A 14,188-nucleotide genomic window follows, 5' to 3' on the forward strand; every position below is an offset into this window, starting at 1 on the left:
CTATCTGTCCAGGGCCAGGGATCCGGGAGCCTGCGGAGCCGACGCCCTCGTTCTTCCTTGGCGAGGCTTCGCGCGTCCATACATATTCCCTCCCATCCCACGCCTGCCCAAGGTCCTTCGGAAGATCGCGGCGGAAGGCGTCTCGGTGATTCTGGTCGCTCCGGACTGGCCCCGCCGGTCTTGGTATGCCGACCTCATGCTGCTCCTGGCAGACGCGCCCTGGCCGCTGCCCGCCAGGGAAGATCTTCTCTCTCAGGGACCAATCTTCCACCCGCGTTTAAGGTCCCTACGTTTGACGGCGTGGTTGTTGAGACCACAGTCCTGACACGTAGGGGTTTTTCTGCGGACGTCGTCCGCACCATGATCCGCGCCCGTAAGCCGTCCTCTTCTAGGATCTATTATAGGACCTGGAGGACCTATTTGGGGTTCTGTGCCGATCTGGGGATTCCTCCGCTCCGCTTTTCTCTCCCCACCGTTTTGTCCTTCCTGCAGAGCGGACTTGCCCAAGGTCTGGGCCTTAGTTCTTTGAAGGGTCAGGTGTCTGCGCTGTCCATTTTGTTTCAGCGCCCACTGGCCCCCCTTGGTCCTGTCAAGACCTTCCTTCAGGGCGTGGCTCACGCGGTTCCCCCGTACCGCCCTCCGGTACCGCCCTGGGACCTGAACCTGGTTCTCTCAGCGCTCCAGGCTTCTCCTTTCGAGCCTCTGCGGACGGTTTCCTTGCGACTTCTGTCCTGCAAGGTTATTTTCCTTGTAGCCGTCACCTCTCTTCGGAGGGTGTCCGAATTGGCTGCACTCTCCTATCTGGAACCTTTCCTAGTGTTCCACCAGGACAAGGTGGTTCTTCGTCCGGTCCCTTCCTTCCTTCCTAAGGTGGTCTCCGCCTTTCATCTGAACGAGGACATCGTTCTCCCCTCTTTGTGTCCTTCCCCTTCCCACCCGCGGGAGAGGAAGCTTCATCGCCTGGACGTTGTCAGGGCGCTCAAGGTTTACCTGGAGGTAACCAGCTCTTTCAGGCGTACTGACTCGCTCTTTGTGGTTCCGGAGGGGTCGCGCAGAGGGATGGCGGCATCCAAAGTTGCTATCGCCCGTTTTGTCAAGATGGCTGTTACTGAGGCTTATCTCGCCAAGGGCAAGGTTCCGCCCCTCGGTGTTACCGCTCACTCCACTAGAGCGGTCGGGGCTTCCTGGGCTCAGAGGAATCGGGCTTCTACGGAGCAGATTTGCAAGGCGGCCACTTGGTCCTCCTTGCACACCTTCACCAAGTTCTACAGGGTGCATACTTATGCGTCGGCTGACGCTGCTTTAGGCCGTCTGGTGTTGCAGGCGGCAGTTGATTGATGCCTCTGGTGTTGGTCTAGTTTGTTCTGGTCCCTCCCTTCTGGGACTGCTCTGGAACGTCCCATGGTTTCCTGTGTCCCCCAAGGAATATGGGCGAGAAAAGGAGACTTTTGTATTACTTACCAGTAAAGTCTCTTTCTCGCTCTTCCTTGGGGGACACAGCACCCGCCCTTCATTTGGGTTACAGTTGTGGTTCCGGCTTGGTTGCCCCCGTTGGGGCTCGACAGTTCTTTTTCCGGTTGGTGGTTATCTTTCACTACTTGGACACGCAACTGGCAGTCTCTTCTCCAGGCTGAAGGGTATAGCTGATGGAGGAGGGGCTTACAGCTTTCACTTAGTGTCACGCCTCCTAGGGAGCAGAGCTATACCCATGGTTTCCTGTGTCCCCCAAGGAAGAGCGAGAAAGAGACTTTACTGGTAAGTAATACAAAAGTCTCCTTTTTCTGGCTGCAGACAGGAAGGAGGACGGGGCATATCTATAAGGTAGATTATGACGTGGGGAGGGGGCGGAACCGTTTGCCGGGCTGTGGGAGGTGTTTTGATTATCAGGAAGGCATTTTTGGGCACTGCAGGGGGGCGTCACTGGGCACCGGAGAGTGAGAAAAACGCCCCTCTGGGCACCTTGGACCCTAATTAGCATAACATAAAAATCGCTTTTACATCAAAACTACTAAACGAAATAAAGTAAAAAGAAGAGTCCTGGAAATAAGCTACTTTAGTCAACATAGCGATGGTGCCAGCTTAAAATCGTAAAAGGAGGTGACATAATCCCTTTAAAGTACTGCTGGAAGTAGTCAATTACCCCTGCAGGTAAAGGGTCACTGAGTTTTTAGAAAAATTTGGATATGTCCTCAACCAAGTTCACGCTTCAGTTATTTCCATCAGTTGTTGTGAGCCAAGACCAGTAGTGAAGCCTACACAGAGATAAGGTATAATGCAAAGATATTCACCTGTTCTGTGTTTTTGACCGGAGTCTGGTTTTGGCTCACAATAACTGATGGAAATAACTGAAGTGTGAACTCAGCCCTAGAGAGATAACTTGGTGGGGGTCTGAATGCTGAGACCGCCACTGATCATTAGAACGAGGAGAGAGAAGCGCTTGCATATCCTCACTGCAGGAGAGGAAACAAGACGGCCCATAGACTTTCTGTTGAGTTTGTCTCGCTTCCTGTCCTGCATCGAGAAGAGAGCGTGCCATATGTGAGTGCTCCTCGTTCTAGCGGTCTCAGCTCTCAGACCCCCCCAATGATTAAAACTTTTGTCAAAAGTTTTCTGAAAACTCAGCGACCCTTTAAAGGGGTTATCCAAACCTGTAAACCCCCCTACAATGCCCGGGCCCCTAATAAAGAGAATACTTACCCGGTCCCCAACGCTTATTTCCTTCCTGATCATGCTTCTGCATCTCCCCGTTGTGCAGATCACAACATGTGGGGGTGGGGGATGCAGCGACAGCCATGGAGGGATCCAGGAGGACACAGGCGTCAGGGATCGGGTAAGTGTTCTCTGTATGAGGGCCCGGGCATTGTTGGGAGCCGTTTACAGGTTTGGATAACCCCTTTAAATTGAGATATACTCTAACAAATTCCTCTGAATGTTTTGTAATCTACAGTTCCAGGTTAGAACATTTGCATGTAATTCCAATGGGCTACTGTATAATATATATTGTTTTCTGCTAATGATACTTATCAGTATCTTGTTTTCTCAGATTACTATGTGGGATTTAGCTGGCGGCAAACTGCTGCGATCTATAACTGATGCCCATCCTCCTGGAACCGCCATCTTGCATATAAAGGTACATATATCTTCAGTTTTCTTGAAATGAGTACGCTCGACGACCACTTACACTGGCTGAATGCTATGATTTATGTGTATTGGAGTGATTGCCATCATTATTGGCAAAATCACGAACAAGATAAAAGACATTTAAGTTTAAAGACATTGCTTCCTAGCACACGGCTGTCATAAAACTATCCCTAGACATCCGTGGGGCTCCTCACTATGGGGGTCATCCTGATGGAAATGTTCATCAGATTCTTGGAAACTGCTTTTTAAACCACCGATCTTACATACAGTAGGTGGTTTGAAAATTATTTCCATGGACTTTATTACTTTACTACATACATCAAAACCAGAGCTACAGTATCTACACCTGCGTACCCACATAGCAGTCGGTGCCTTCAGTAAACTGTATTCAGAAGTCCAGGTACCACCCGTTATAAGTAAGCTTGTCTCTAATCTGCTGCCAGTTATTGGGATGTAATTATGGTGTCGATTCCGCAGCATTTACACCACATGTGAACCCTGATGAAACACTACAGATATTTGGATCATATGATGGGACTAGATATTTAAATGGCATTGAGGAGTAAGTGACAATCAGTATTGCAATGCTTATATGCCCTCTGTTTCCAGTTTACAGATGACCCAACTCTTGCTGTTTGCAATGATAGTGGAGGATCAGTATTTGAGCTGACATTCAAGTAGGTTCATTATTTCTTGTCCAATTACTTTGCATATCCAAAGTCTTGAATGGTTTTCTAGTTGATATCAAGCTGCAAGATTCAGTCATGAAGCCAGCCCATGTGCCAGTGTCTACAAGCGCTGCCTTCTCTTTACTGTTACCTGCTCGCTGTCACAACTGCAGCGATGAGGAGGTGTAATGACAACAGCGCCCCATTTACTTCAATGGGACGGCTCCTTCCTTTTCAAGTGAATACTACAGAGCCGCCCCAAAGAAGTGAATGGGACGCCATACAGTACTTGTAATTACATTGCTCACTGTGGCAGTTGCGACAGCGAGCAGCTAAACAGTGAAGAGAAGGCAGCGCTTGTACGAGTGCAGCTTTCTCTTTCAACAGCTGATTGCTGGGAGTGGGACTCCCACTGATCTGATATTGATGACCTATCCTGAGGATAGGTCATCAATATAAAAAAATGCCGACATCCCCTTTAACATGTGACAATATGCATCAAAATTGAGCTACAATTTTGATGCAAAATACTGGCACAAAGTAAGCCAACCAATAAGGGGATGTGGCAGATTTTATCATCTAGCATCCGCATCAGACACTTTTTGAAGAGTCTGGTATTTTTAAACCGTCTAAATCTTAGACAGTATGGCCCTGATTTATCATACTTTGACTTCAGAATTCTGGGGTCAATAAGTCGCAAAATAGGGCTTGTGCAACTTTTTTGCACTCGCTTGCGCAACAATTTGCGACTTTTTACACTCGCGCAAAATTTTGCGACTTTTTGTGTTTTTCCACCCTCACTTCAGTTTTCTAATCTGGGTGGAAAAGTAGGTGTGGTTAGCTATGTTAATGAGTGTCACTCCAGATTTATCATTGCTAGTCGGAGTCTCAATCCAGGAGGAGGGTGGAGTAGGAAAACTGGAGTAGCTTTTCTAGTGTTAGGTTTAAAGGGACACTGACAGGCCCAATAAGCATATTTAGGTATATACACTGCTCAAAAAAATGGAACACAAAAATAACACATCCTAGATCAGAATTAATTAAATATTCTTCTGAAATACTTTGTTCTTTACATAGTTGAATGTGCTGACAACAAAATCACACAAAAAAAATAAAAATGGAAATCAAATTTTTTAACCCATGGAGGTCTGGATTTGGAGTCACCCTCAAAATTAAAGTGGAAAAACACACTACAGGCTGATCCAACTTTGATGTAATGTCCTTAAAACAAGTCAAAATGAGGCTCAGTAGTGTGTGTGGCCTCCACGTGCCTGTATGACCTCCCTACAACGCCTGTGCATGCTCCTGATGAGGTGGCAGACGGTCTCCTGAGGGATCTCCTCCCAGACCTGGACTAAAGCATCTGCCAACTCCTGGACAGTCTGTGGTGCAACGTGACGTTGGTGGATAGAGCGAGACGTGATGTCCCAGATGTGCTCAATTGGATTCAGGTCTGGGGAACGGGCGGGCCAGTCCATAGCATCAATGCCTTCGTCTTGCAGGAACTGCTGACACACTCCAGCCACATGAGGTCTAGCATTGTCTTGCATAAAGAGGAACCCAGGGCCAACCACACCAGCATATGGTCTCACAAGGAGTCTGAGGATCTCATCTCGGTACCTAATGGCAGTCAGGCTACCTCTGGCGAGCACATGGAGGGCTGTGCGGCCCTCCAAAGAAATGCCACCCCACACCATTACTGACCCAATGCCAAACCGGTCATGCTGGAGGATGTTGCAGGCAGCAGAACGTTCTCCACGGCGTCTCCAGACTCTGTCACGTCTGTCACATGTGCTCAGTGTGAACCTGCTTTCATCTGTGAAGAGCACAGGGCGCCAGTGGCGAATTTGCCAATCTTGATGTTCTCTGGCAAATGCCAAACGTCCTGCACGGTGTTGGGCTGTAAGCACAACCCCCACCTGTGGACGTCGGGCCCTCATACCACCCTCATGGAGTCTGTTTCTGACCGTTTGAGCAGACACATGCACATTTGTGGCCTGCTAGAGGTCATTTTGCAGGGCTCTGGCAGTGCTCCTCCTGTTCCTCCTTGCACAAAGGCGGAGGTATTGGTCCTGCTGCTGGGTTATTGCCCTCCTACGGCCTCCTCCACGTCTCCCGATGTACTGGCCTGTCTCCTGGTAGCGCCTCCATGCTCTGGACACTACGCTGACAGACACAGCAAACCTTCTTGCCACAGCTCGCATTGATGTGCCATCCTGGATAAGCTGCACTACCTGAGCCACTTGTGTGGGTTGTAGACTCCGTCTCATGCTACCACTAGAGTGAAAGCACCGCCAGCATTCAAAAGTGACCAAAACATCAGCCAGGAAGCATAGGAACTGAGAAGTACTCTGTGGTCACCACCTGCAGAACCACTCCTTTATTGGGGGTGTCTTGCTAATTGCCTATAATTTCCACCTGTTGTCTATCCCATTTGCACAACAGCATGTGAAATTGATTGTCACTCAGTGTTGCTTCCTAAGTGGACAGTTTGATTTCACAGAAGTGTGATTGACTTGGAGTTACATTGTGTTGTTTAAGTGTTCCCTTTATTTTTTTGAGCAGTGTATATGACAGTACAGGTATTCTAAAGTTTATTAAAAGCATATAAGTGTACCCCCTGTCCACCTTATAAATACAATAAACTGAAGTTTTATAACCTGGTTGAATCGTCTTCATTCTGCCCAAGGGGCGGCGTTTCATCTCCACTTGCGCCCAGCCAGCCTCGCCCCAACTGCCGTTTGAAGCGCCGACTTTACAAGTTCCGGCGCATGCCCAATACAATCCTATGGGCATCGGCCTCCGTCTCATCTTCAGCGCCGCACTAGTATTAACCACTTCTGAGGTGTAAGAGAGCAGCGCTCTGAAGCGCTGCTCTGAACAGTGCCCGGCGCATGCGCATTACGCAGAGGCTGTAGCGGCCTCTAAGATGCAGACTGAACGCAGGCGCGATGTGATCCCGGCCAGTGAAGGTGCCGGGCACATGCGCTGAAGATGAGACGGAGGCCGATGCCCATAGGATTGTATTGGGCATGCGCCGGATCTTGTGAAGTCGGGGACAGTAGTAGCCGCCCAGCGAAGTGAATATTGATGAGCTGGGCGGCGCTTCAAAACGGCAGTTGGGGGCGGCTGGCTGGGCAGAAGTGGAGATGAAACGCCGCCCCTTGGGCAGATTGAAGACGATTCAACCAGGTTATAAAACTTCAGTTTACTGTATTTATAAGGTGGACAGGGGGGATACTTATATGCTTTTAATACACTTTAGAAGACCTGTACTGTCATATATATACCTAAATATGCTTATTGGGCCTGTCAGTGTCCCTTTAAGGACAAGCCAAATTTATCAAACAACAAGTGACATTTATAAATGTGGCACAAAGTACTCCAACACAGAGATTCTCCTCCTGATAAATTCCCCCCTATTAGTAAATCTCCGCCACTGTTTGGTAAACAGCAACCATATTAATAGTAATCAGATCCATTTATAGTCTGTAGAGTGATGTTCTTTCACCAGGGGCGGACTGGGAATTTAAAGTGGCCCTGGAAAAAATACTAAAAGTGGCCCCGTTTTGTAGTTGGGTCCAAGTTGATGGAAGGCAGGGCCAGCAGTACCATATTGTGGCACATTATACAACCTCAACAGAGCCAAATACCACAGTCCATCACAAGATACTGCCAGCAGCACAAAGTACATCCCCAAAAACTTCCGGGGACCGGCCGCGAGGAGGGTTCAGGTGGCCCCCTAGGCATTGGCCCACCGGGAAATTTCCCTGTAAGGTCTATGGCCAATCCGCCCCTGTCTTTCACCAATCCCTTTTGATAACTGTGGCAGAGACCTGTAGAAACATAGACATGCCCCTGCATAGTGTGAATAGAGATGAATAATAATGTTCCTGTGGCTCATTTTACATTACTTTGCATTATGGTGCAGGCGGGTCATGGGAGTGAGAACCTGTGAATCCAGATGTCTGTTCAGTGGTTCCAAGGGAGAAGTCTGCTGCATTGAGCCCCTTCACACAAAGCCTGAGCTACGGGATCATCCAATCACTCAGTACTCGCTGCTGGCAATGGCGTCTTTAACTAAGGTACAACTTTATTTTGTCATCTACCAATCCTACACTACAGCCTGTCAATCTTGACATAAGCGCATGCAAGTTGGTATACTGTAAATGTCTCTACACCCAGTTCGTTCTGGATAGTTGACCATTAGGAGTATTAACCCCTTAGTGACCACCCATACGCCTTTTTACAGCGGTCACTAAGGGGCCTTAGGCTGGGCGGGACCCGTCCAGTGGGGAGAGGCGACACGGCTGTCACATGAGAGCCGCGGCCCTGCTCTAACAGCCCGTACCAGCAGGAGTGCCAATCCAGGCTATTTAGCACTTTACAATGGCGCCCGCCGCATGTAAAGTGCTGACAGAGGGAGCGGACTCCATCTGTCTCCCATCGGCACTCCGCAAATGTGATCGTGGGGTGCCGATGTGTGTGAAGGCTGCATGGGGTCTGATGTAGGCCCCAGACCAGCCTTGGCGCAGCCTGCTGGTCAATGTCAGAATAGCATTGCTATTAAAATGCAATTCACTATAGGGATAGTGCATTGCATTTTAAAAGCAATCAAAAAGCTGTCTGTTATACTCCAAAATGATACCAATGAAAAATACAAGTCGTCCCCCAAAAATCAAGCAAAAAGAAAAAAGTTATGGGTCTTGGGAAATAGCAATTAAAAAAAAAAATTCTTTAAAAAGAAAAAGGGGGTTTATTGCAAAAAAAGTAGTAAAACGTTAAAGAACTATATGTATTTGGTATCACTGTAATCGTACTGACCCAAAGAATAAAGATATTATGTTATTTATACGCAGTTGCTGTTTTTCCCATCTCCCTCCCAGAAAGAGTTAATAAAAGTTAATCAGAAAGTTATGTGTATTATAAAATGGCGCCATTAAAAACTACAACTTGTCACGCAAAAAACAAGCCCTCATAAAGCTATATAGATGGGGAAAAAAAATTATTATAGCTCTTGGAACGCGACGATGAAAAAAAGAAAGGAAAAAACGCTTGGTCAGTAAGGCCCAAAACAGGCTGGTCACTAAGGGGTTAAGACTATTTTTCTTTCCTGTTGGCACCCTCTATGCATCTATGTTTGTGAAATAATAACTTATCAGTTCCTTTCATCTGGTGGTAATAGCTGATCACACATCCCTCACGATCAGATGACAACTATAGATTGACACCAGACTGTGCAGCTTTAGTACGCATGTTGGGGCATCAGCTTATTTCTCAGCACAGTTGAAATATTATGCATTAAAGGGTTTGTTCGGTTTATAGATATTGATGACCTATTTTCAGCTATGGGAGCTGAGCTGCAGTATCCACTGCACAGCGGAAACTTCCTTCTGCCTCTGGCCCCATTCTCAGTTTTGTTGTCGGTGGCTGGCGATAACACCTGTCCTTAGGGGGTGCCGTGTGTCGAACCTCCACCGATCTGATATTGATGACCTATCCACTCCCGAGTACAGGGGTTGCCGCACACTACATCCGGCTCCCCCGATCCTCGCCGGGGGGAGCTGGAGCACGGCTGGGAGCGCATGCTCCCAGTTTTTACTTTCCCAGATGCTGTGGTCACATTTGACAAAGGTATCTGAAGGGTTAAAAGTCCATGGCCGGCATTACCGCCGGTCAAGGACATTAGCCCCGGGTGCCTGCTGTTTTAAAACAACCCATTTCGATCAGCTGCTCGGGAGTAGCTCCAGTCCCGAAACTCCACAGCTCTATCCGTTCTGTAATAGACAATGCTGTCCCCCTTTCACTTCAGCTTGTCCGCTATGCAATGGATGGAGCTGTGTACTTCTAGTTCCTACTTCTAGCTCTGGAGCCGCTCCCGAACAGGTAAGTACATCAGCAAAGTCCCAGATTACGCTCATGATTGGGACCATGCCCCAAAAGCACGGGTGGACTGGGAAGTTAGAGTGGACTGGAAAAAAATAAAATAAAAGTGTCCCCATGTTGTAGGTGGGTCCAAATTGATAGAACGCTGGCAACACATGTAGGTAGTGAAGAGAAGTAGGTGAGGACAGCCATACCATAGTGCAAACCAAAATACCTCTACAGCAGAAACAAATACCACAGTGCAGCACAAAATACTGCCATCCCCGCTGCAGTATTCAACTGTGAGAATTCAGAAGGACACCTACAGCCGCCAGCCAGGTGCATAAATACCTGATGCTCCCAGCATTAATTAATGTTGAGAGCATCTGATCTTTATGCACCTGGCTGGTGGCCGTGAGGAGGGCTCCCGGCCCACTGTGAAATTTACCTGTAGGATCTATGGCCAGTCCGCACTTGCCCAAAATGTTGATCTGTAGTTCCCGCTTCCAGTAATAGCGGGTTTACATGGCCCATGGACGAACGTTCCTGTGAATGCTCATTCCCAACAATCTGCCTGTTTAACGGTGCAACAGTCGTTTGTGCAGACGAGTAAATTAGCGTTTCTGGGCAGCTGACCGTGCAGTCTACACAGTGATCTGCTACCCAGAAGCAATCCAGCATTTCACCCCCCCTGAATGAGCAGCCAGTTGCTGATAATCAGCTGCTCCTTGCCCCATCTAAACCCACCATAAGTCATGCACTATATTTGTTTTTTTAATAGTTAAATAAGGGCAAGAGGTGTCAGACCCCCACCGTTCAGATGCTGATGACCTATTTTGAGGATAGGTCATCAGTATTAAAGTCTTGGAAAAGATGGATGAAATCTTAAATGGGTTCTCCAGGATTTAATGATTGATGACCTATCCCTAGGACAGGTCATCAATATCAGGTTGGCAGGGATGTGAGACCCTGCCCCCATTTCGATCAGCTGTTCGGGAGTAGCCTCAGTCCTGAAACTCCACAGCTCCATCCATTGTGTAATAGACGGTGCTGTCCCCCGTTCACTTCAGCTTGTTCGCGGTGTAGTTCTGGTTCCTACTTCTAGCGCCGGAGCCACTCCCGAACAGGTGATCCAACATCCTGCAACCTCACCCATCTGATATGAATTTTTAAATCCTTGAGAACCCCTTTAATTTTCAAATTTTCTTTCCAGAGGGATCGTAAAAACATATAAAGACCAATATAGGCATACCACGTATCCTGTATTAGTAGAAACATTTCTGGTCTAATTAAATCATTTTTACTTCATTTATATGGGATCAGTATAGTTACAGAATTTGCATATCTAAAGATTTGTAGACACAGAGTGTTTGGCAACTTAGGCTTTACCCATCGAGTAGGCCACACGTGAAGGGGTGTTGTCTGTCCATGCATGCGTCTCATGAGTATTTGGGACCCCTGCCTCACAGTGCTGGTATCGTGCTGCAAGGAAGGGCCTGGATGTTGTACAAAACTAAAATAGAAGAAAAGCCGCTGAAATCAGCATGTCCGTCACTACTTTATGACCGGTCACCACTCCTGGCTTGTCTGTTCTTGCAGTAACAATTCTGGAGCATCTTATGTTGTGCCATTCCTCTGTTATTCTTTTTAGAAGTTGCCAACAGGGGGTTACAGGTTGGCGGGGGTGTCCCTGCACTGATTGGGAGACACCCACAACTGGTAACACCCGGTAGGTAATTCATTCTAGCAGGAATAGTAGAGAGATGGAGTCATAAGAAAAGATTTTCCAGAATGGTCATTTAATGTGACATACAATTATTTACTAAAACAGATATGATGGGCGTGATGGCAGGTTCTATTTAAGTCAGGCTAGGGTTTATAATATTTGTCTGCTTTTATACCATGTTTAGTGTATTTATACATAAAGTGTACCTTCCCTCAATGCCTATAGGTAAGTGCAGCCCTGTCTGAGGGAAGCTACATGAGATTGCAAGTGGTCTACAGGGAAGCACAGAAAGATCCAGAGCGTGGAAGACCTCAGTGTATGATCAGAGCGACTGTTCTGGTGGTGGAAAGAGCAGTCAGATATACAATACACTGGCTGCTACAGATAGGATTTTCTAGCTGTCATTGTCATTTTTCCGATATATATATATATATATATATATATATACTGTATATATAGCAGAAGGACCTGGCTTCGCACGGGTATATGTCATCTATTTCATTTAATGTTTGTGTGTGTTGTTAAAAGATATCAACAGTATCCCTTATAACAGTGACATCTACACTACCCCGCACCCTTAACAGTGACCTCCACAGCCCCCCACCCCTTAACAGTCCTTAAAGGGTTGCTGTCACCAGAAATACCTAAATTAAACTGGCTCTCTTTACAGTTACCTCACAGTACCCCCACTGTCCCTTTAATAGTCGCCTCCACAGTCCCCTCCTCCCTTAACAGTGACTTCCACAGCGACTTGCCCCCTTAACAGTAACATCCACAGCGGCCTGCCCTCTTAACAGTAACATCCACAGCGTCCTCCCCTTTAACAGTGACCTCCACAGTGGCCGCCCTTTTATTAGTGACCTCCACAGTACCCCGTCTCCTTAACAGTGGTTTTCACAATTAACCGCCCCCTTAACAGTGCCCTCCACAGCAGCTACCCCTTTAATAGTGACCTCCACAGTCCCCCGCCCCCTAACAGTAACCTCCACAGCACCCGCCCCTTTAACAGTGACCTCCACAGCGCCCGACACTTTATTTGTGATCTCCACAGTACCTTGTCTCTTTAACAGTGATTTCCACAATAACCCGACCCCTTTAACAGTGATCTCCACAGAGCTCCGTTCCCTTAAAATGTGACCTCTACATCACTCCGCCCCTTAACAGTGACCCCTACAGCACCCCGACCCTTAGCAAAGACCTTCACAGCGCATGTCCCTTTAACGGTGACCTCCACAGAGGCCCGCACCTTTATTAGTGACCTCCACAGTACCCCATCTCCTTAAGGGCTCATGCACACAAACGTATTTTCTTTCCGCGTCGGTTCCATTTTTTTTTGCGAACCATATGCGGAACCATTCATTTCAATGGGTCCGCAAAAAAAACGGAAGTTACTCTGTGTGCATTGAGTTTCTGTATGTCCGTTCTGCAAAAAAAATAAACATGTCCTATTATTGTCCATATTACGGACAAGGATAGTACTGTTCTATTAGGGGCCAGCTGTTCCGTTCTGTAAAATATGGATGCACAGGGACGTCATCTGTATTTTTTGCGGATCTGTTTTTTGCGTACCGCAAAATACATACGGTCGTCTGCATGAGCCCTAACAGTGAGTTCCCTAACACCCCGCCCCCTTAACAGTGGCTTCTACAGCAATCTGCCCCTTAACACTGACCTCCATAGCGGACTGTCCCCTTAGCTGTGACCTCCACAGCAGCCCACCCCCTTAACTGTGACCTCCACAGCACTCCGCTCCCTTAGCAGTGTCATCCACAGCGCCCTTCCCCTTTAAATGTTACCTACAGCAGAGAAGAAAAATGGCTGGGTTGTTATGGAAACCTGGTGTAAAAATGTGTATGTGGAGACTAAAGGCCTGGTGACATGACCCTTATCAGCCAATAGAAGCTCGCAGGCCCTTAGTCTCCACATACACACAGTTTTACACCAGATTTCCATAACAACCCATCCATTTTTCTTCACTGCTGTAGGTCAGCTTTGAAGGGGCAGGGCGCTGTGGATGACACTGTTAAGGGAGAGGAGTGCTGTGGAGGTCACAGTTCAGGGGCAGGCCACCCTCAAAAGACGGACTTAAAAACCCCGCCCCCAGGTCCCGCTAAGCTACTCCCCCTCCCACTCTGCAGCTGAGGGGGATTGAAAAAATGAAGGTAAAAATCAACTTCTGTCAGCTGCAGCTCACACTCAGACAGCACAGTGCTGCTGTCTGAGAGTGAGCTGTTCAAAAGAACATCCCTGTGTCCGTCCAGGCCCTGTGCCAGACGGAGGACAGGGAGTCTGAAAGCCGGACTGTCCGGCCTAAAACCAGACCGCTGGCCACTCTAGGGGCAGGCTGCTGTGGAGGTCACAGTTAAGGGGATGGGGTGTTGTGGAAATCACTGTTAAGGAGATGGGGTACTATAGAGGTCACTAATAAAGGGGCGGGGTGTTGTGGAGGTAACATTTTAAGGGAACAGAGCTCTGTGGAGGACACTGAAATATACCCGTGCGAAGCCGGGTCCTTCTGCCTTCATGCAGCGAGACCCCATGGTTATCAGCAGAGCATTGGCTCACTTTCTAAGCGGTTTTGCTTGCCTAGGGCTGATGTACACTGCTGTATTAGAGCTCCGTTTCATACACACTTCTAAATACACTTTGCACCTCTACTGTACCTTTTGTATGCTTCTAATTTCATACAGAGCCATACAGTATATGTATCCTCTTGCCTTTAGTGGGGTATATCTCCATGCATATGGCCACTAACCACTTCCTTTCACTGCTGCACAGGCTCCGTTCC

At 47.8% G+C, this 14,188-nt stretch overlaps 1 protein-coding gene across 2 annotated transcripts in view; it reads left to right on the forward strand.

Moving 5' to 3' along the window:
* VPS8 (VPS8 subunit of CORVET complex) overlaps positions 1-14,188 on the forward strand; it is a 216,496-nt gene that overhangs the window by 22,490 nt on the left and 179,818 nt on the right. For both annotated transcript variants that reach the window (XM_040439657.1, XM_040439658.1), the window contains 3 exons: positions 3,044-3,130; positions 3,751-3,818; positions 7,741-7,894. In XM_040439657.1, the coding sequence (XP_040295591.1) occupies positions 3,044-3,130; positions 3,751-3,818; positions 7,741-7,894 (309 nt within the window). The remainder of the gene's footprint in view (positions 1-3,043; positions 3,131-3,750; positions 3,819-7,740; positions 7,895-14,188) is intronic.

Source organism: Bufo bufo, chromosome 7 (genome assembly GCF_905171765.1).
Source record: "Bufo bufo chromosome 7, aBufBuf1.1, whole genome shotgun sequence".
Lineage (NCBI taxonomy): Eukaryota > Metazoa > Chordata > Amphibia > Anura > Bufonidae > Bufo > Bufo bufo.